The sequence below is a fragment of the Aulostomus chinensis genome, chromosome 8 (assembly GCF_037954235.1).
Source record: "Aulostomus chinensis isolate RoL2024-O1b breed Wild chromosome 8, RoL_Achi_v1.0, whole genome shotgun sequence".
Taxonomy (NCBI): domain Eukaryota; kingdom Metazoa; phylum Chordata; class Actinopteri; order Syngnathiformes; family Aulostomidae; genus Aulostomus; species Aulostomus chinensis.
In genome coordinates, this window is record NC_141327.1 from 30917174 (window position 1) to 30939095 (window position 21922).

General features: G+C 49.2%; 1 protein-coding gene across 1 annotated transcript in view; it reads left to right on the plus strand.

The window, feature by feature from the left end:
- Window positions 1-21922, plus strand: part of LOC147258095 (slit homolog 1 protein-like) — a 65230-nt gene that overhangs the window by 36691 nt on the left and 6617 nt on the right. Inside the window, exons 17-33 of the mRNA XM_086212474.1 lie at window positions 725-799; window positions 1032-1175; window positions 1341-1484; window positions 1565-1731; window positions 4294-4432; window positions 4748-4816; window positions 5982-6053; window positions 16284-16355; window positions 16464-16535; window positions 16900-17063; window positions 17236-17360; window positions 17509-17603; window positions 18530-18669; window positions 18813-18906; window positions 19023-19160; window positions 20536-20764; window positions 20948-21078. Coding sequence (XP_086068600.1) covers window positions 725-799; window positions 1032-1175; window positions 1341-1484; window positions 1565-1731; window positions 4294-4432; window positions 4748-4816; window positions 5982-6053; window positions 16284-16355; window positions 16464-16535; window positions 16900-17063; window positions 17236-17360; window positions 17509-17603; window positions 18530-18669; window positions 18813-18906; window positions 19023-19160; window positions 20536-20764; window positions 20948-21078 — 2070 coding nt within the window. The remainder of the gene's footprint in view (window positions 1-724; window positions 800-1031; window positions 1176-1340; window positions 1485-1564; window positions 1732-4293; window positions 4433-4747; window positions 4817-5981; window positions 6054-16283; window positions 16356-16463; window positions 16536-16899; window positions 17064-17235; window positions 17361-17508; window positions 17604-18529; window positions 18670-18812; window positions 18907-19022; window positions 19161-20535; window positions 20765-20947; window positions 21079-21922) is intronic.

Here is a 21922-nt window from a genome sequence, read left to right on the forward strand (position 1 = left end):
CAGCACCTGCCCACCTGCAGCTTGTGAGCTCCTGGTTGTTGACACATAGATACACCTGGTAACCCTGGTACAACTGGTACCCTTGATACACCTGGTACACCTGATACCAGTCTTTTCATGCTCCTGACTCAGAGACCACCACCCACTTGGGATGTTGATATTTTTATATTATTTAATTATATCGATATTATCAAGATTTTTGACCCGATAAAATTATTATATTATAATTAATATTATTATTATTTCATCTTATTGTTTTTTTCAGGTAAATTTAGACTTTCATTATGCATCTTTTCTAAAGGTCAGAGGATTTTAAAAAATTCGTTGTATTCGGACAATTCCTGTCTCCTGCACCTTTAAGGCCCAGGGAACATAAACCTACTGAGTACTAATAGCCTCAGTCTTTGGTCTGGCCTGAACAGTAGGATCTAACTTAAGTACAACGGTTGTACTGTATGTGGAGGAGGCTTTTATTCAAAGTGCATTTATTTCAACATCCGCCGTCCCTGCAGGGGACATAGGGTCTCTTAAAGATGCACAAACCTTCTACACACATGGTGCGTTCAGGCACTTATGGATATCCGTGTTGACGTGTGTTTATGGACCCATCCAGCATGGATGCACCTATGACAGATACGCACACGCGCGCGCGCACACACACACACACACACACACACACACATTAAAGAAATCTGTCCCTCATCATGTCTTCTGTCTGTCCCAGGCGTCTCAACAACAACGACCTCTCGGTGCTGGAGGCCACCGGAGCCTTTAAAGGCCTCACACAGCTAAAAAAGATGTAGGTTACTTTTATCCATCACATCATCAACACACACACCCAGCTCTACTTTGTAAGCATAGAGGTTTAACACAAACTGCTCTTTTTACTCAAATGTCCAAAATGCTGTTTTATTTGGAAAAATACATGTTGGAGAACAAAGGGTTACCAGTATCCCTCTGCTGAGGAAACACAAGAAAACCAAACAGAGGGAACATTTCTTACTTTTGGATGTTGACTTCTTTCCTGTCAGTAATCTAAGCAACAACAAGATCTCTGAGATTGAAGATGGGGCTTTTGAAGGTGCTTCCTCTGTGGCGGAGCTTCACCTGACAGCCAATCATCTGGAGGCAGTCCGAGGAAGCATGTTCAGAGGCATGGAGGGACTGCGCATGCTGTAGGTTCACCTCGTCCTCCTGTCTTCACCAAGACATGTCAGATATCCGTCAACTATGTACTGAGTTGTGAACCCAACAACTTTGATGCAGAATAGAAAGACAGAGATGGGATGAGAGGTGTTTAAGTATAAGAAATAGTTTCTGTGTGTGTGTGTGTTTTCAAGGATGCTGAGGAACAACAAGATCAGCTGCATTCATAACAGCAGCTTCACAAGTCTGACCAACGTCCGGCTGCTGTCACTCTACGACAACCAGCTGAGCTCCATCCTGCCTGGAGCCTTTGACGTTCTCCCCAACCTGTCCACATTGTTAGTGATTCGCACAAGCACATGCACACACGTGCACATGCACACACACATGCACTAATCTCCTTCTTTGGGACCATCAGGAACTTGCTGGCCAATCCTTTTAACTGTGACTGTCGCCTCTCCTGGTTTGGTGCTTGGCTGCGGAGCCGGCGGATCGTCACAGGGAATCCTCGCTGCCAGGGCCCCGCCTTCCTTCGGGAGATTCCACTGCAGGATGTAGCAGCACCTGACTTCCGCTGCGAGGACAGTGCGTGATCAATGAGTCAACAGAACAGAGGAACCTCGGCAGAGCAATGTCTCTGTCTATCTGTCCACACACACACACACACACACACACACACACACACACACACACACACACACACACACATAGATAGATAGATGGAGATCCCTGGCAAAATTATTCAACCAGCAAGTTTTTTCCTGATAGGAAATGATGCTCTGTCTCTCAGAAGATAATAAGATGAAAAAAATTATTTGTCAGGTTTTATTTCCCTCCATCCCTCCATGTTCTCCCTCTTCTCCTGTTGAGGGTGGTGGGGGTGGAGCCTATCCCAGCAGCCTTCCCCCTGGACAGGTCACCAGTCCATGTCAGGGCCAACACATAGAGACAGACAACCATTGGCTCTCCCAGCCACGCCTACGGTCAATTTAGAGTCTGGATTAACCTGGTCCCTCTTGATGTCTTTGGACTGTGGAGGAAGCTGGAGTACCAGAGAGAACCCAGCAGGAACAGGGAGAACATGGAGACTCACCCAGAAAGACCCCGTGCTGCAGCCAGGGCTCCACCCACAACCTTCTTGCTGGGGGCCACAGAGAGGACCACTGCTCCACCCACAACCTTCTTGCTGGGGGCCACAGGGAGGACCACTGCTCCACCCACAACCTTCTTGCTGGGGGCCACAGGGAGGACCACTGCTCCACCCACAACCTTCTTGCTGGGGGCCACAGGGAGGACCACTGCTCCACCCACAACCTTCTTGCTGGGGGCCACAGGGAGGACCACTGCTCCACCCACAACCTTCTTGCTGGGGGCCATCGTGAGGACCACTGCTCCACCAGGCTTCCTCTTTTATTTACATTTGAACAAAAAGTAGCATGTCCAGGATTTGACATTCCTTTTGCAAACTGCCACAGTCTATTGGAACATCCAAAGTTCTATACCATTCCAAATAGTCCAAGCTGTTCTAAAGCGTCCTCTTTATCCTGATCAGTTGGGAGCAGCAGGTGTACAGCAGCAGCTGGTTTGAGGACACTCATGGCTGAGACAGAGGGGCTCACCCAGGACCTGCAGCTGTGTGTTGTGGCTGCTCACAAGTCAGGAAAGGGCTGTGAGGCCAATCTGAATGTTTTCAAGTTCCAGTGGCTACTGTGCCAAGTTTTATTAAAAAATACAAGATGTTCCAAAAAGTTACACCTGTGCTGGCCAGGGGGATAGTAAGAGGTGAAAGATAATCCAAGGATCACCACCAAGGCCACCCTGGTGAATGTGGGCTCTGCTGGTGGCAACGTCTCAAGTGGACAGTCCAACAAACACTGCACACTGCTGAGTTCCACAGAGGCAGACCAAAGAGGACACCTCTTCTCCTGGTCAGGTACACCAAAGCTCACCTGTACAAGGAAGAAGACTTCTGACCTTCTGTTTTATGGTCCGATGAAACAAAAGGGAATTGTTTGGCCACAATGATGTATCCTTCATTTGGCGTATAAAAGGAGAAGCCGTCACCCCTTCGAGCACCATCCCCACTGTCACAAATGGGGGTGGGAACCTAATGCTTTGGGGTGTTCTTCAGCCAATGGACCAGGAACCTAATCACAGTCAACGGCACCATGAAAAAAGAGCCACACATCAAGATGCTCAACATCCAGCAGTCTGAAGAGAAACTTGGCCTTGGGCACCAGTGGACATGTCAGCGCCACAACGACCCAAAACGCACAGCAACAGAGGTGACAAAATGGTCAGTGGACGAAAACATGACCATTTTGCAGTGGCCAGACCAGTCCTGACTTGAATCCAGTTGAGAATCTTTGGAGGGGCTGAAGATCAGGTTCTCAAATGTTTCCATGCAACATCCCCTCTTGGAAGGGAGGGAAGCATCTACCAGAGGTCTGAACTGGATCCCTCTCAAATAACCAGGCCACTTTTATTTTTCAGGTGTAAGCAATTTATGTCATTTTGGCCACGTGCAGGTGAAAACCCGGCTGCCTCTCTGGTGTTTTGATGCTCTGAGCTCTGCATGGGCTCACCGCAGGATGCAAAGGCTGGGGGAACAGATTTGCGCACCCTTGTCTGTTCCCCACCTGTGATGATGTGCGTGACCTTTTTCAGTCTGGGCAGTACCTGGGCGATTGTGCGAAGGGTTCCTCCATCCCATTAATGTGGAAGTGGATTCCACATCTTTGCATATCTTTTAATAACTGTTGAGTTCTTTTAGTTAGTTTGACTTGTCAGTGATGGCAAGCAGCCCTCCAACATGAAATCATCGCTAAAGATGAACAGGCAAATATGCTGGTGATTGCTGTAGTAGCCAATCAAGGTTTTTCTATTGATAATTGAGAAGGGTGTGAATAATTCTGGACGTGCCACTTCCTGTTCAAAAGTAAATAAAAGCTGACAAATATTGTTTTCCACAATGATGCCTCTCGTACCTCTTATTATCCCCTTGAAGATGCCTGTGTCATTTCCAATCAAGAAAAATCTTGCTGGTTTAATAAAAGTAGCTTTAAGTCTAAATTTGCCAGGGGTATGGTTAATTTCGGGCTTGACTGCATGTATTTGTATAATGTGTGTGTGTGTGTGTGTGTGCAGGTTCTGTTCTGGAGGACAGCAGCTGTGCTCTGGGTCCTCAGTGTCCCAGCCAGTGCACTTGCATGGACACGGTGGTGCGTTGCAGCAACAAACACCTGCAGGCTCTACCCCGAGGACTTCCCCGCAATGTCACCGAACTGTGAGTCTGAAGGAGCTTGGCTATCCAGTGGAAAGGTCAAAGATCAAGGTGTTTTGTAAATTTTGTGTTGCATCAGGGAGCTAAGATGCATGTTAGTTAGCTTAGCACAATGAATGGTCAGGGCTGTTGACGGTACTGTTACTTGGATTTAACTTTTAATCCTCTGAAATAATAATGACAGCTCAAATAGGAAGAAGGTCAGGAATATCTCCACTTTGTTGTCACATAATTATTTGTGATGCATTATTCAGAATTTCTTCCCTATGATGGCATTTATCACTACCCAAACAATGTATGCATTGGTTTACCTGCTAGGTATCTGGATGGAAACCAGTTCACCAGTGTTCCTCAGGAATTGGCCACCTTCAAGTACCTGCAGCTTGTGTAAGGCACACACACTTCTCACAGTTAGTTCTTGTATAGTTATGTACACGTCTACATCTACACGTCTACATCTACACGTCCATAAGCACATTTCATATGATAGGTGCAAACTGATTCAGTTAACTGGGTCTCATTCATTAAATGTTATTTTACACATTTGTATGCACACGTGTCTTCAGGCACCGTAGGAGAAGTAGCATTTTTTTTAACCTTCTTCCTCGTCATGTCTGTTTTGTTCCTCGTCTCACATCAAAGTCAAACAAGTTTGGGTGATTGACAGCTTGATTATCAGGGGAGGAGTTACTGGTAACCATAAGGTTTCTTTGCTTCCTGCTTGTAAGAATCCACTCAGGATTACATTCCATAGTTTGTAATTGATGTGCCAAAAACAGAAGCAAATTATAGAACAAACATGCCAAAAACATTACCTTAATCGTACAGGCAACATATAAAATAATCAGGATGTTACATGTATAAGAACATATGAGACAACATTGTAAAGTCAAAGGTGAGAAGGAGTTCCAGTAAAAATAGTGATATTAGTTTGAAAATGAAGAAAGTTCTCATTAATCTCTGTAAACCTAAATAAAAAAGTGATATTAATTTATTTTAGAGTTACTGATGTAGCACTGAAGTTATGTAAACACAATTCACAAGTAGACCAGCTTCAGAAGCAGACGTTGCGATGAGTAAAGTTCAAACAGACCCCGCAATTCTCCATGAGACAGCTCGTCTGAGACAACGGAGACAGAAACTGTCTGTTCGCCTGGGCGGCCAATGCAGTTTGTTAATGGTGCATATTGATATCACTGTGTGAGTGTGAGTGTGTTTGTGTTTGTGTTTGCATGTGTGTGTCAGTGTGTGTGTGAGTGTGAGTGTGTTTGTGTTTGCATGTGTGTGTCAGTGTGTGTGTGAGTGAGTGAGTGTGTGTGTGTGTAGTCATACCAAACTTTGCGAGTTGATTCATGTGAATGTTAGTTGTTGAATATTCCCTGTGGTTCTCAATTGATCCAGCAGGGGGAGCTGTGAGCTCTCATGTGAAAACTATTGCCAGTAGAAATCCTGTGTTTGCATAAATAAAACACGCAGTATGTGTGAGTGTGTAGGGAATCTAATGCGGCTCCTGTTGTATGTTGTAAATGTGTTTTGGCTTTTGACTCTGCAGAGATCTGAGCAACAATAAAATCAACGCCCTTTTCGATGACTCGTTCTCCAACATGAGCCAGCTCACTACCCTGTGAGTACTCACACACACACAAAAACACACATTTGGCCAAATAGAGATGAAGTAAAAAGCAAGTATGATAGGAAGTATATATGCTATGAAGTATGTATAAGTACTCTACATGTAAATACTAAGGATTTTGAAAAGCTAAATAAATTACCAGTATATGAGACACATGTGAAAATATGTCTAAGAGTGCTCATAGGTCACCTGTCAGGAGTAGGTGTGATTCGTAGGTCACCTGTCAGGAGTGGGCGTGATTCGTAGGTGACATGTCAGGAGGGGGCGTGATTCGTAGGTGAAATGTCAGTAGTGGGCGTGATTCGTAGGTGACATGTCAGGAGTGGGCATGATTCATAGGTGACATGTCAGGAGTGGGCATGATTTGTAGGTGACATGTCAGGAGTGGGCATGATTTGTAGGTGACATGTCAGGAGTGGGCGTGATTTGTAGGTGACATGTCAGGAGTGGGCGTGATTCGTAGGTGACATGTCAGGAGTGGGCGTGATTCGTAGGTGACATGTCAGGAGTGGGCGTGATTCGTAGGTGACATGTCAGGAGTGGGCGTGATTTGTAGGTGACATGTCAGGAGTGGGCATGATTTGTAGGTGACATGTCAGGAGTGGGCATGATTCGTAGGTGACATGTCAGGAGTGGGCGTGATTTGTAGGTGACATGTCAGGAGTGGGCGTGATTCGTAGGTGACATGTCAGGAGTGGGCGTGATTCATCTGTGACATGTCAGGAGTGGGCGTGATTTGTAGGTGACATATCAGGAGTGGGCGTGATTCATCTGTGACATGTCAGGAGTGGGCGTGATTCATCTGTGACATGTCAGGAGTGGGCGTGATTCGTCTGTGACATGTCAGGAGTGGGCATGATTCGTAGGTGACATGTCAGGAGTGGGCGTGATTCGTAGGTGACATGTCAGGAGTGGGCATGATTCATCTGTGACATGTCAGGAGTGGGCGTGATTCGTCTGTGACATGTCAGGAGTGGGCATGATTCGTAGGTGACATGTCAGGAGTGGGCGTGATTCGTAGGTGACATGTCAGGAGTGGGGGTGATTCGTAGGTGACATGTCAGGAGTGGGCGTGATTCGTAGGTGACATGTCAGGAGTGGGCATGATTCGTAGGTCACCTGTCAGGAATGGGCGTGATTCGTAGGTGACATGTCAGGAGTGGGCGTGATTCGTAGGTGACATGTCAGGAGTGGGCATGATTTGTAGGTGACATGTCAGGAGTGGGCGTGATTCATCTGTGACATGTCAGGAGTGGGCGTGATTTGTAGGTGACATATCAGGAGTGGGCGTGATTCATCTGTGACATGTCAGGAGTGGGCGTGATTCATCTGTGACATGTCAGGAGTGGGCGTGATTCGTCTGTGACATGTCAGGAGTGGGCATGATTCGTAGGTGACATGTCAGGAGTGGGCGTGATTCGTAGGTGACATGTCAGGAGTGGGCATGATTCATCTGTGACATGTCAGGAGTGGGCGTGATTCGTCTGTGACATGTCAGGAGTGGGCATGATTCGTAGGTGACATGTCAGGAGTGGGCGTGATTCGTAGGTGACATGTCAGGAGTGGGGGTGATTCGTAGGTGACATGTCAGGAGTGGGCGTGATTCATCTGTGACATGTCAGGAGTGGGCATGATTCGTAGGTCACCTGTCAGGAATGGGCGTGATTCGTAGGTGACATGTCAGGAGTGGGCGTGATTCGTAGGTGACATGTCAGGAGTGGGCATGATTCGTAGGTCACCTGTCAGGAATGGGCGTGATTCGTAGGTGACATGTCAGGAGTGGGCGTGATTCGTAGGTGACATGTCAGGAGTGGGCATGATTTGTAGGTGACATGTCAGGAGTGGGCATGATTCGTAGGTGACATGTCAGGAGTGGGCGTGATTCGTAGGTGACATGTCAGGAGTGGGCATGATTTGTAGGTGACATGTCAGGAGTGGGCGTGATTCGTAGGTGACATGTCAGGAGTGGGCGTGATTCATCTGTGACATGTCAGGAGTGGGCGAGATTCGTAGGTGACATGTCAGGAGTGGGCATGATTTGTAGGTGACATGTCAGGAGTGGGCGTGATTCGTAGGTGACATGTCAGGAGTGGGCATGATTCGTAGGTGACATGTCAGGAGTGGGCGTGATTCGTAGGTGACATGTCAGGAGTGGGCGTGATTCGTAGGTGACATGTCAGGAGTGGGCGTGATTTGTAGGTGACATGTCAGGAGTGGGCGTGATTCATCTGTGACATGTCAGGAGTGGGCGTGATTTGTAGGTGACCTGTCAGGAGTGGGCGTGATTCATCTGTGACATGTCAGGAGTGGGCGTGATTCGTCTGTGACATGTCAGGAGTGGGCGTGATTCGTCTGTGACATGTCAGGCGTGGGCGTGATTTGTAGGTGACATGTCAGGAGTGGGCGTGATTCGTAGGTGACATGTCAGGAGTGGGCGTGATTCATCTTTGACATGTCAGGAGTGGGCGTGATTCGTAGGTGACATATCAGGAGTGGGCGTGATTCGTAGGTCACCTGTCAGGAGTGGGCGTGATTCGTAGGTGACCTGTCAGGAGTGAGCGTGATTCGTAGGTCACCTGTCAGGAGTGGGCGTGATTTGTAGGTGACATGTCAGGAGTGGGCATGATTCGTAGGTGACATGTCAGGAGTGGGCATGATTTGTAGGTGACATGTCAGGAGTGGGCGTGATTCATAGGTGACATGTCAGGAGTGGGCGTGATTCGTAGGTGACATGTCAGGAGTGGGCGTGATTTGTAGGTGACATGTCAGGAGTGGGCGTGATTCGTAGGTGACATGTCAGGAGTGGGCGTGATTCGTAGGTGACATGTCAGGAGTGGGCGTGATTCATCTGTGACATGTCAGGAGTGGGCGTGATTTGTAGGTGACATGTCAGGAGTGGGCATGATTCGTCTGTGACATGTCAGGAGTGGGCGTGATTCGTCTGTGACATGTCAGGAGTGGGCGTGATTTGTAGGTGACATGTCAGGAGTGGGCGTGATTCGTAGGTGACATGTCAGGAGTGGGCGTGATTCATCTTTGACATGTCAGGAGTGGGCGTGATTCGTAGGTGACATATCAGGAGTGGGCGTGATTCGTAGGTCACCTGTCAGGAGTGGGCGTGATTCGTAGGTGACATGTCAGGAGTGAGCGTGATTCGTAGGTCACCTGTCAGGAGTGGGCGTGATTTGTAGCTGACATGTCAGGAGTGGGCGTGATTCATCTGTGACATGTCAGGAGTGGGCGTGATTCATCTGTGACATGTCAGGAGTGGGCGTGATTCGTAGGTCACCTGTCAGGAGTGAGCGTGATTCGTAGGTGACATGTCAGGAGTGGGCGTGATTTGTAGGTGACATGTCAGGAGTGGGCATGATTTGTAGGTGACATGTCAGGAGTGGGCATGATTCGTAGGTGACATGTCAGGAGTGGGCGTGATTCGTAGGTGACATGTCAGGAGTGGGCGTGATTCGTAGGTGACATGTCAGGAGTGGGCGTGATTCGTAGGTGACATGTCAGGAGTGGGCGTGATTCATCTGTGACATGTCAGGAGTGGGCGTGATTTGTAGGTGACCTGTCAGGAGTGGGCGTGATTCATCTGTGACATGTCAGGAGTGGGCGTGATTCGTCTGTGACATGTCAGGAGTGGGCGTGATTCGTCTGTGACATGTCAGGCGTGGGCGTGATTTGTAGGTGACATGTCAGGAGTGGGCGTGATTCGTAGGTGACATGTCAGGAGTGGGCGTGATTCATCTTTGACATGTCAGGAGTGGGCGTGATTCGTAGGTGACATATCAGGAGTGGGCGTGATTCGTAGGTCACCTGTCAGGAGTGGGCGTGATTCGTAGGTGACATGTCAGGAGTGAGCGTGATTCGTAGGTCACCTGTCAGGAGTGGGCGTGATTTGTAGGTGACATGTCAGGAGTGGGCATGATTCGTAGGTGACATGTCAGGAGTGGGCATGATTTGTAGGTGACATGTCAGGAGTGGGCGTGATTCATAGGTGACATGTCAGGAGTGGGCGTGATTCGTAGGTGACATGTCAGGAGTGGGCGTGATTTGTAGGTGACATGTCAGGAGTGGGCGTGATTCGTAGGTGACATGTCAGGAGTGGGCGTGATTCGTAGGTGACATGTCAGGAGTGGGCGTGATTCATCTGTGACATGTCAGGAGTGGGCGTGATTTGTAGGTGACATGTCAGGAGTGGGCATGATTCGTCTGTGACATGTCAGGAGTGGGCGTGATTCGTCTGTGACATGTCAGGAGTGGGCGTGATTTGTAGGTGACATGTCAGGAGTGGGCGTGATTCGTAGGTGACATGTCAGGAGTGGGCGTGATTCATCTTTGACATGTCAGGAGTGGGCGTGATTCGTAGGTGACATATCAGGAGTGGGCGTGATTCGTAGGTCACCTGTCAGGAGTGGGCATGATTCGTAGGTGACATGTCAGGAGTGAGCGTGATTCGTAGGTCACCTGTCAGGAGTGGGCGTGATTTGTAGCTGACATGTCAGGAGTGGGCATGATTTGTAGGTGACATGTCAGGAGTGGGCGTGATTCATAGGTGACATGTCAGGAGTGGGCGTGATTCGTAGGTGACATGTCAGGAGTGGGCGTGATTTGTAGGTGACATGTCAGGAGTGGGCGTGATTCGTAGGTGACATGTCAGGAGTGGGCGTGATTCGTAGGTGACATGTCAGGAGTGGGCGTGATTCATCTGTGACATGTCAGGAGTGGGCGTGATTTGTAGGTGACATGTCAGGAGTGGGCATGATTCGTCTGTGACATGTCAGGAGTGGGCGTGATTCGTCTGTGACATGTCAGGAGTGGGCGTGATTTGTAGGTGACATGTCAGGAGTGGGCGTGATTCGTAGGTGACATGTCAGGAGTGGGCGTGATTCATCTTTGACATGTCAGGAGTGGGCGTGATTCGTAGGTGACATATCAGGAGTGGGCGTGATTCGTAGGTCACCTGTCAGGAGTGGGCATGATTCGTAGGTGACATGTCAGGAGTGAGCGTGATTCGTAGGTCACCTGTCAGGAGTGGGCGTGATTTGTAGCTGACATGTCAGGAGTGGGCGTGATTCATCTGTGACATGTCAGGAGTGGGCGTGATTCATCTGTGACATGTCAGGAGTGGGCGTGATTCGTAGGTCACCTGTCAGGAGTGAGCGTGATTCGTAGGTGACATGTCAGGAGTGGGCGTGATTTGTAGGTGACATGTCAGGAGTGGGCATGATTTGTAGGTGACATGTCAGGAGTGGGCGTGATTCATAGGTGACATGTCAGGAGTGGGCGTGATTCGTAGGTGACATGTAGGAGTGGGCGTGATTTGTAGGTGACATGTCAGGAGTGGGCGTGATTCGTAGGTGACATGTCAGGAGTGGGCATGATTTGTAGGTGACATGTCAGGAGTGGGCATGATTTGTAGGTGACATGTCAGGAGTGGGCATGATTCGTAGGTGACATGTCAGGAGTGGGCGTGATTCGTAGGTGACATTTCAGGAGTGGGCGTGATTTGTAGTTGACATGTCAGGAGTGGGCATGATTTGTAGGTGACATGTCAGGAGTGGGCATGATTCGTAGGTGACATGTCAGGATTGGGCGTGATTTGTAGGTGACATGTCAGGAGTGGGCGTGATTCGTAGGTGACATGTCAGGAGTGGGCGTGATTCATCTGTGACATGTCAGGAGTGGGCGTGATTTGTAGGTGACATGTCAGGAGTGGGCGTGATTCATCTGTGACATGTCAGGAGTGGGCGTGATTCGTCTGTGACATGTCAGGAGTGGGCATGATTCGTAGGTGACATGTCAGGAGTGGGCGTGATTCGTAGGTGACATGTCAGGAGTGGGGGTGATTCGTAGGTGACATGTCAGGAGTGGGCGTGATTAGTAGGTGACATGTCAGGAGTGGGCGTGATTCGTAGGTCACCTGTCAGGAGTGGGCGTGATTCGTAGGTGACATGTCAGGAGTGGGCGTGATTCGTAGGTGACATGTCAGGAGTGGGCATGATTTGTAGGTGACATGTCAGGAGTGGGCATGATTTTTAGGTGACATGTCAGGAGTGGGCGTGATTCGTAGGTGACATGTCAGGAGTGGGCATGATTTGTAGGTGACATGTCAGGAGTGGGCGTGATTCGTAGGTGACATGTCAGGAGTGGGCGTGATTCATCTGTGACATGTCAGGAGTGGGCGAGATTCGTAGGTGACATGTCAGGAGTGGGCGTGATTTGTAGGTGACATGTCAGGAGTGGGCGTGATTCGTAGGTGACATGTCAGGAGTGGGCATGATTCGTAGGTGACATGTCAGGATTGGGCGTGATTCATAGGTGACATGTCAGGAGTGGGCATGATTTGTAGGTGACATGTCAGGAGTGGGCATGATTCGTAGGTGACATGTCAGGAGTGGGCGTGATTCGTAGGTGACATGTCAGGAGTGGGCGTGATTCGTAGGTGACATGTCAGGAGTGGGCGTGATTCGTAGGTGACATGTCAGGAGTGGGCGTGATTCGTAGGTGACATGTCAGGAGTGGGCGTGATTCATCTGTGACATGTCAGGAGTGGGCGTGATTTGTAGGTGACCTGTCAGGAGTGGGCGTGATTCATCTGTGACATGTCAGGAGTGGGCGTGATTCGTCTGTGACATGTCAGGAGTGGGCGTGATTCGTCTGTGACATGTCAGGCGTGGGCGTGATTTGTAGGTGACATGTCAGGAGTGGGCGTGATTCGTAGGTGACATGTCAGGAGTGGGCGTGATTCATCTTTGACATGTCAGGAGTGGGCGTGATTCGTAGGTGACATATCAGGAGTGGGCGTGATTCGTAGGTCACCTGTCAGGAGTGGGCGTGATTCGTAGGTGACATGTCAGGAGTGAGCGTGATTCGTAGGTCACCTGTCAGGAGTGGGCGTGATTCGTAGGTGACATGTCAGGAGTGGGCATGATTCGTAGGTGACATGTCAGGAGTGGGCATGATTTGTAGGTGACATGTCAAGAGTGGGCGTGATTTGTAGGTGACATGTCAGGAGTGGGCGTGATTCGTAGGTGACATGTCAGGAGTGGGCGTGATTCGTAGGTGACATGTCAGGAGTGGGCGTGATTCATCTGTGACATGTCAGGAGTGGGCGTGATTTGTAGGTGACATGTCAGGAGTGGGCGTGATTCGTAGGTGACATGTCAGGAGTGGGCGTGATTCATCTTTGACATGTCAGGAGTGGGCGTGATTCATAGGTCACATATCAGGAGTGGGCGTGATTCGTAGGTCACCTGTCAGGAGTGGGCGTGATTCGTAGGTGACATGTCAGGAGTGAGCGTGATTCGTAGGTCACCTGTCAGGAGTGGGCTAGATTTGTAGGTGACATGTCAGGAGTGGGCGTGATTCATCTGTGACATGTCAGGAGTGGGCGTGATTCATCTGTGACATGTCAGGAGTGGGCGTGATTCGTAGGTCACCTGTCAGGAGTGAGCGTGATTCGTAGGTGACATGTCAGGAGTGGGCGTGATTTGTAGGTGACATGTCAGGAGTGGGCATGATTTGTAGGTGACATGTCAGGAGTGGGCGTGATTCATAGGTGACATGTCAGGAGTGGGCGTGATTCGTAGGTGACATGTAGGAGTGGGCGTGATTTGTAGGTGACATGTCAGGAGTGGGCGTGATTCGTAGGTGACATGTCAGGAGTGGGCGTGATTCGTAGGTGACATGTCAGGAGTGGGCGTGATTCGTAGGTGACATGTCAGGAGTGGGCGTGATTCGTAGGTGACATGTCAGGAGTGGGCGTGATTCGTAGGTGACATGTCAGGAGTGGGCGTGATTTGTAGGTGACATGTCAGGAGTGGGCGTGATTCGTAGGTGACATGTCAGGAGTGGGCGTGATTCATCTTTGACATGTCAGGAGTGGGTGTGATTCGTAGGTGACATGTCAGGAGTGGGCGTGATTCGTAGGTCACCTGTCAGGAGTGGGCGTGATTCGTAGGTGACATGTCAGGAGTGAGCGTGATTCATCTGTGACATGTCAGGAGTGGGCGTGATTCGTAGGTCACCTGTCAGGAGTGAGCGTGATTCGTAGGTGACATGTCAGGAGTGGGCGTGATTAGTAGGTGACATGTCAGGAGTGGGCATGATTCGTAGGTGACATGTCAGGAGTGGGCATGATTTGTAGGTGACATGTCAGGAGTGGGCGTGATTCATAGGTGACATGTCAGGAGTGGGCGTGATTCGTAGGTCACCTGTCAGGAGTGGGCGTGATTCGTAGGTGACATGTCAGGAGTGAGCGTGATTCGTAGGTCACCTGTCAGGAGTGGGCGTGATTTGTAGGTGACATGTCAGGAGTGGGCGTGATTCATCTGTGACATGTCAGGAGTGGGCGTGATTCATCTGTGACATGTCAGGAGTGGGCGTGATTCGTAGGTCACCTGTCAGGAGTGAGCGTGATTCGTAGGTGACATGTCAGGAGTGGGCGTGATTTGTAGGTGACATGTCAGGAGTGGGCATGATTTGTAGGTGACATGTCAGGAGTGGGCGTGATTCATAGGTGACATGTCAGGAGTGGGCGTGATTCGTAGGTGACATGTAGGAGTGGGCGTGATTTGTAGGTGACATGTCAGGAGTGGGCGTGATTCGTAGGTGACATGTCAGGAGTGGGCGTGATTCGTAGGTGACATGTCAGGAGTGGGCGTGATTCGTAGGTGACATGTCAGGAGTGGGCGTGATTCATAGGTGACATGTCAGGAGTGGGCGTGATTCGTAGGTCACCTGTCAGGAGTGGGCGTGATTCGTAGGTGACATGTCAGGAGTGAGCGTGATTCATCTGTGACATGTCAGGAGTGGGCGTGATTCGTAGGTCACCTGTCAGGAGTGAGCGTGATTCGTAGGTGACATGTCAGGAGTGGGCGTGATTAGTAGGTGACATGTCAGGAGTGGGCATGATTCGTAGGTGACATGTCAGGAGTGGGCATGATTTGTAGGTGACATGTCAGGAGTGGGCGTGATTCATAGGTGACATGTCAGGAGTGGGCGTGATTCGTAGGTCACCTGTCAGGAGTGGGCGTGATTCGTAGGTGACATGTCAGGAGTGAGCGTGATTCGTAGGTCACCTGTCAGGAGTGGGCGTGATTTGTAGGTGACATGTCAGGAGTGGGCGTGATTCATCTGTGACATGTCAGGAGTGGGCGTGATTCATCTGTGACATGTCAGGAGTGAGCGTGATTCGTAGGTGACATGTCAGGAGTGGGCGTGATTTGTAGGTGACATGTCAGGAGTGGGCATGATTCGTAGGTGACATGTCAGGAGTGGGCATGATTTGTAGGTGACATGTCAGGAGTGGGCGTGATTCGTAGGTGACATGTCAGGAGTGGGCGTGATTCGTAGGTGACATGTCAGGAGTGGGCGTGATTTGTAGGTGACATGTCAGGAGTGGGCGTGATTCGTAGGTGACATGTCAGGAGTGGGCGTGATTCGTAGGTGACATGTCAGGAGTGGGCGTGATTCGTAGGTGACATGTCAGGAGTGGGCGTGATTCGTAGGTGACATGTCAGGAGTGGGCGTGATTCGTAGGTGACATGTCAGGAGTGGGCATGATTCGTAGGTGACATGTCAGGAGTGGGCGTGATTCGTAGGTGACATGTCAGGAGTGGGCGTGATTTGTAGGTGACATGTCAGGAGTGGGCGTGAGTCGTAGGTGACATGTCAGTAGTGGGCGTGATTCATCTTTGACATGTCAGGAGTGGGTGTGATTCGTAGGTGACATGTCAGGAGTGGGCGTGATTCGTAGGTCACCTGTCAGGAGTGGGCGTGATTCGTAGGTGACATGTCAGGAGTGAGCGTGATTCGTAGGTGACATGTCAGGAGTGGGCGTGATTCATTTGTGACATGTCAGGAGTGGGCGTGATTCATCTGTGACATGTCAGGAGTGGGCGTGATTCATCTGTGACATGTCAGGAGTGGCCATGATTCGTAGGTGACATGTCAGGAGTGGGCGTGATTCATCTGTGACATGTCAGGAGTGGGCGTGATTCATCTGTGACATGTCAGGAGTGGGCATGATTCGTAGGTGACATGTCAGGAGTGGGCGTGATTCGTAGGTGACATGTCAGGAGTGGGTGTGTGATTTGTAGGTGACATGTCAGGAGTGGGCGTGATTCGTAGGTGACATGTCAGGAGTGGGTGTGTGATTTGTAGGTGACATGTCAGGAGTGGGCGTGACTCATCTTTGACACCTTTGTCCCTGTACAGGATCCTCAGTTACAACTCTCTTCACTGTATCCCTCCTCTGGCACTGGCCGGCCTGCGCTCTCTCCGGCTGCTGTGAGCTGCAAACACAAACACACACTGGCTGACAGTCACAGTTATTGAATTCTCATCGTTGGACTGTTTCTGATGGTTTCAGTCGTCCCATTTCTTTCCATCTTCCAGCTCTCTCCATGGCAACGACATCTCTGAGCTGCAGCAGGGCATCTTCAGTGACGTGGCCTCCCTTTCTCACCTGTAAGGGCTCACATATACACACACCATGTATTTGGACAGAATGGGGTAAGTGTTTGTGTGTTTACAGGTGCGTGCAAGAGAAGGAAAGAGACAGAGTGCCTCCATGTTGCTGAAGATTAATGCAAACGTCGTTAATGCTCTTTGTCAATGTTCCCTTTGTTCTCTCCTCCTTCACTTCCTGCATTCATCCCCCGTTCAGCTTTACCTTCTCCGCCAATTATGGTTTTTGATTTTCAGTTCTTCTCTCATCTTTCATCCCTCCCATCCTCTCTCTCTCTCAGATGTATTCACTTCAAACGTCATCCCTTGAATCTACTTTGTGTGTGCATCAGTCAGCTGACTCTCTCTCCATGGGTGTCCTCAGGGCAATTGGCGCCAACCCTCTCTACTGTGACTGCCGTCTCCTCTGGCTCTCTGATTGGGTGAAGAGTGGCTATAAAGAGCCTGGTATTGCCCGCTGTGCTGGCCCTCGTGGCATGGAGGGCAAGCTTCTGCTCACCACACCTGCTGAGCAGTTCCAGTGTCTGGGTAGGTTAACAGAGCTCCACCTCCAGTCCCCAGTCGCCATGTAAACCTGCTGTGATATTCTTATATCACTCAGTGATACAACGGTAACACACACTGTGTGTGTGTGTGTGTGTGTGTGTGTGCGTGTGTGTGTGTGTGCGCGCGCGTGCGTGTGCGCGTGCGTGGCGGTCAGGTCCAGTGGAGGCGTCTGTCCAGGCCAAATGCAGCCCATGTGTGTCCTCTCCCTGCCAGAACCAGGGCGCCTGTCAAACCCACCACACTCAAGATTACACCTGCACCTGCAAGGCTGGATTCATGGTTTGTGTGTGTGTGTGTACACTTTAATCAACTGATCCCATATTCCCTATGTGTGTGTATTATTTTGGGCCCACATCCATCACCAAGGATGCCATCATGTGCTTGCGTTAACCTTTTCTTCCAATCCAAAATAATTTGTTGTTTTCAGGGTAAACACTGTGAAACTCCAGTGGATGCCTGCGTCAGTAACCCCTGCACCAATGCAGGAACCTGCCTCAGCGATGAACAGACCAGAGGCTTCAGGTAACCAGCCTCTTCAAAATAACCAAGGACAGACTCATCCATCTTTTTTCTGAAAGGCTAAATAGTACATGTAACATCTAACAGCAACAGGACTCTTCCTGGTATGATGCTAGCTGTGCTAACATTGGTAGTCCAGCAATGATTAGCACTGCTAAGCTAAAGTTAACCTATGAAAGAACTGCACTGGGCCCAGCACTGAGCTTCAAGCTTCTTGCATTTCCCCTTTAATGACCTCTGTAGGCTCCTTCAGACTCTTGTTGGCAACCCAGGTTTTAAAGACTCTCCACCACTCCAACATCTGTGGTCAACATGACATGAAGATATTTTCAAATTTTGTTCTACATAAAAAGCGATAAAAGGCTAAATGCCAAGGTCTCTGGATGGAATTGTTCAAATTTACAGCAATGATGACATCATATCACATCTATAGAGGCTTATCTAACACAGCAGTTTAACCTATTTGATGCTAGAATGCACAACTCGTTTTTTAGGTTTGACACATTTTAAAAAAGTTGTTAAAATGTTTTAGTGCTCTTTTATGTAGTGGAACTTGATTTTTTTTTTATTGTACATGAGTTTTTATTACTTGTGGTTGTCATTTTTATATCCTGGATGTCACTGGTGCTGTCTAATGGTTGATATTTCTTGTGTGAAAATATTTTCCTTGAGCTTTTTTCTCTTTTTTTGTCATTGTCTATGTTTTAAATGGATATTTCTATTGTTATATGTTTTGTGTGGACCCCAGAAAGAGCAGCTGATTTATGTTGCATCAGCTAATGGGGATCCTAATTTAAAAAAAAAAAGACTAGTTTTTCTATATGAAAGTATGGATTTATAAATCAATTTAATTTCTTTTTATAATTATTAGTTTTCTCTTGTTGCAACTGAATGAATGTCATAGTGTTTCTTTGCTTTTGTGTGTGTAGCTGCATCTGTGCGTTCGGTTTCCATGGTACGTTCTGTGAGGTCAACGTGGACGACTGTGAGAACCACGGGTGCGAGAACGGCGCCACTTGTGTTGACAGTGTGGGCAACTACACTTGTCTGTGCCCTCCCAACTACACAGGTGACACAAGCATCATGCCTGACCGCCAGCTCCCACGAGTTAAACTGCTACATGAAAAGCATTTATCAGATACAAGAAACGTTTGCAGATAGACTGAGGGTTGAGCTTTGAAAGGGTATTCAGACCTTGTTCATCTCTCCCAGGTCTGTTCTGTGAGGAAGAGGAGGGAGGGTGTTCTCCAGGCAGAGCACCCTGTCAGCACCAGTCCACCTGTATCAGCACTGCTACTGGCCCCAGGTGAGGACACTTGGCACAGACGCACGTGTGCGCACACACCCGCGCGCGCGCGCGCGCGCACACACACACACACACACACACACACATACAGTCTTGTTCTTGTTGGTGTGTTGCAGGTGTGTGTGTGTGTCCGGCTGGGTGGGGCCAGACTGCAGTATAGATTATAATGAGTGTTTGGATCATCGCTGTCAGAACGGAGCTGAGTGTGTCGACCATCTGGACAGCTACAGCTGCATCTGTCCTCGAGGATTCAGGTACTGGGAACACTGGGAAAACTGGAGACATTCTCAGCAGTAGAGCTTGTGGGAAAGGGGAAGAGTCTCGGAACACTGGGAGCAAGAGACACAGTATCTTGGTAAATACAATATACACAAAAAAATATTTCTGATAATCTATATTCATGTACTTAAATGATGCCAAATTTTAAGAATAAAACATCAAAGGACAACTGGGACCAACTCCCTGAAGACTAAGAGAGCCTCCAGTAAATGCACAGAAAACATCTGACCATGTGGGTCCAGTCACATGCTGTCATGTTGTAGGCCCTGCCCCCTAAACCTTGGGGGTTCCAATCAGCAGGATACCTCCAAGTTGACTGAGATACTTCGAGTCCAACACAGAGTACTTCTGGAAAAGAGGAGAATATCACTACTATTGTTGTTGTAGTTCACTTTGTATGGAGTCCAGTCAGGTTTATTAGTGTGGCACCAAACCCCAACCAAAGTTCTGTCCTGACTCTGTCCAAGTAGAGCAGGTCCAGCACCTCCCTCCTTCAATGAACCTCCACCCAACAATTCTCCATCAGCAGCACATCCTGCAACAGCAGCCACCAGAACCTTCCTTTACCAGCAGGAAGGTGGAGCAGATCCAGGATCAGTGGGGACGGAGAGAGAGCAGGAGAGCAGGACAGAGACAAAGACAGAGAATGGAGGAAGACAGAGAGACAGAAGGAAAGAGAGGGACAGAGATAAAGAGAGAGAGAAAGGAGGAGAGACTGATGGACAGAGACAAAGACAGAGAATGGAGGAAGACAGAGAGACAGGAAGAAAGAGAGGGACAGAGATAAAGAGAGAGAAAGGAGGAGAGACTGATGGACAGACGGGGACGTGAGCAGGTGGAGCTACAGGTGGCAGCTGGAGCCTCTTCAGGTCTGGAGCCTCCTCCAGCAGCACCAGGATCTGGGATGAGGGGAGAAGAAGAGGAGTTAGTAACACGTCTGAGGACAGGAGGAGGAGAGAGAAGCCCAGTGCTCCCATATGTTCAGCTCCACATTCTTCTATGAGAGAACGTAGGTGTTCAACCCTATAATCTGTGGTCTGTGGACCACTAGGGAGTTTTTGAGCTGCTTAAACTGCTCTGATTCTGGTCTGAAATCTGAGGCAAATCTCTGACCTTGAGCTGCTCAGATGTGTGTTTGGAGTGCAGAGGGATTCAGAGGTTTGTCTCTGGCCCAGCGGGTTGCTGTGGTCAGAACCACTCTGACAGTACCGTGAGGGTCCAAATCCGTGACGGTTCGTCACAGAGCTCCAGAGGACCTGAGGAAATGACATCACCATGAGTGACGTCTCCGATGTTTGAATTTGCTGCTAAACACCATCACAACTAAGATGGCTACCCTTGAATCCACAGTGGTGCCTTTTGTGAAGTTGCCCCTCCTCCCCTGCCACCCTGCCAGCTGGCTAAGTGTCAGAACGATGCCCCTTGTGTTGAGAACATGGGCCAAGCGGTCTGCCAGTGTCTGCCAGGCTTCGAGGGTCCGAGCTGTGAGAAGCTGGTCAGCGTCAATTTTGTGAACAAAGATTCATATGTTCAACTCCGGGATGTGAAGAACTGGCCACAGGCCAACATCACACTACAGGTGATCCCCCACAAGTACACACGCATGTACACACAGTGACCCACACATATACACACAAGTACATGTACACATACACCCTTATGCACATACATACGCACACCTACATGCATGTGTAAATACAAGAGTAACAAATAAGTTATCAGAAGTTGAAGACAACACAGGTTGTGTGCGTGTGTTCACCAGGTATCGACAGCAGAGGAAAATGGCGTGCTGCTGTATAATGGAGACAACGAGCCAATTGCTGTGGAGCTGCATCAGGGTCACGTGAGGGTGACCTATGACCCTGGGAACCAGCCTTCCACTGCCATTTACAGGTGGAGTCACACTCACAGTACACACAGTCAGACTTGATGTCCGATCCATGTGCCAGTGCATCATGATTGAGTTCGGCTTCAACCGAAGAGACTCAGAGACAGACTCAAGATGTTCAAATTAAATAGTTTTATTAAAATGTAGACAGGAACTGGGAATGGCCAATGAGGAAGAAGTGGCGGAGCTGAAGCAGAGGGTGATTAGATGGCTGAGGGTCAGGCTGGCAGGCCGGCCTGTGGTGATGGTCCAATGTAGCTGAGACAACGATCTGGCGAAGACTGGATGAAGAGCCGGGGCAGATACACTGCTTGAGTTGATTAGTGGATGGGTTGCAGGTGAGTCAGGTTGGCGGCTGGTGATTAGGAGGATGGCCACTCTCAGACAGAGAGGACACACAAGAAAGGGGAGGGGAACAACAAGGAAATGAGGAGGCACCATTGGACTATGACAGATTGGGTACATCAGTGTGTGTTGGCGTGATGGCTGCCTCAGCGCTAACCTGAATTTCCGTGTCTTCCACCTGTATTAGACATGTTACCTGCCACTGGCTGTATGGAACTACACAACGGTACACAGCTTTTCTGTAGTTTCCGTCACGTCTCTATGAGTCATGGACAGCTTTGTTATCACAGTGTTTTGCCATTGACGGGCTTTAAGACGTTTGCTAATCAGACCAAACTAGGATCCCAGATGAAAATGGAGAGCTGCAAATGAGAATGATAGGTTCAGATTTAAAGTTGTTGGTCTTTTGTACATCTGATTTTCAATGCGACAACTTAAGCTCAAAGTATGTCCATGTCTCCTTGGTAACAACACAGGCCATCCCAGTCTTGGCTGTGTCAGTTG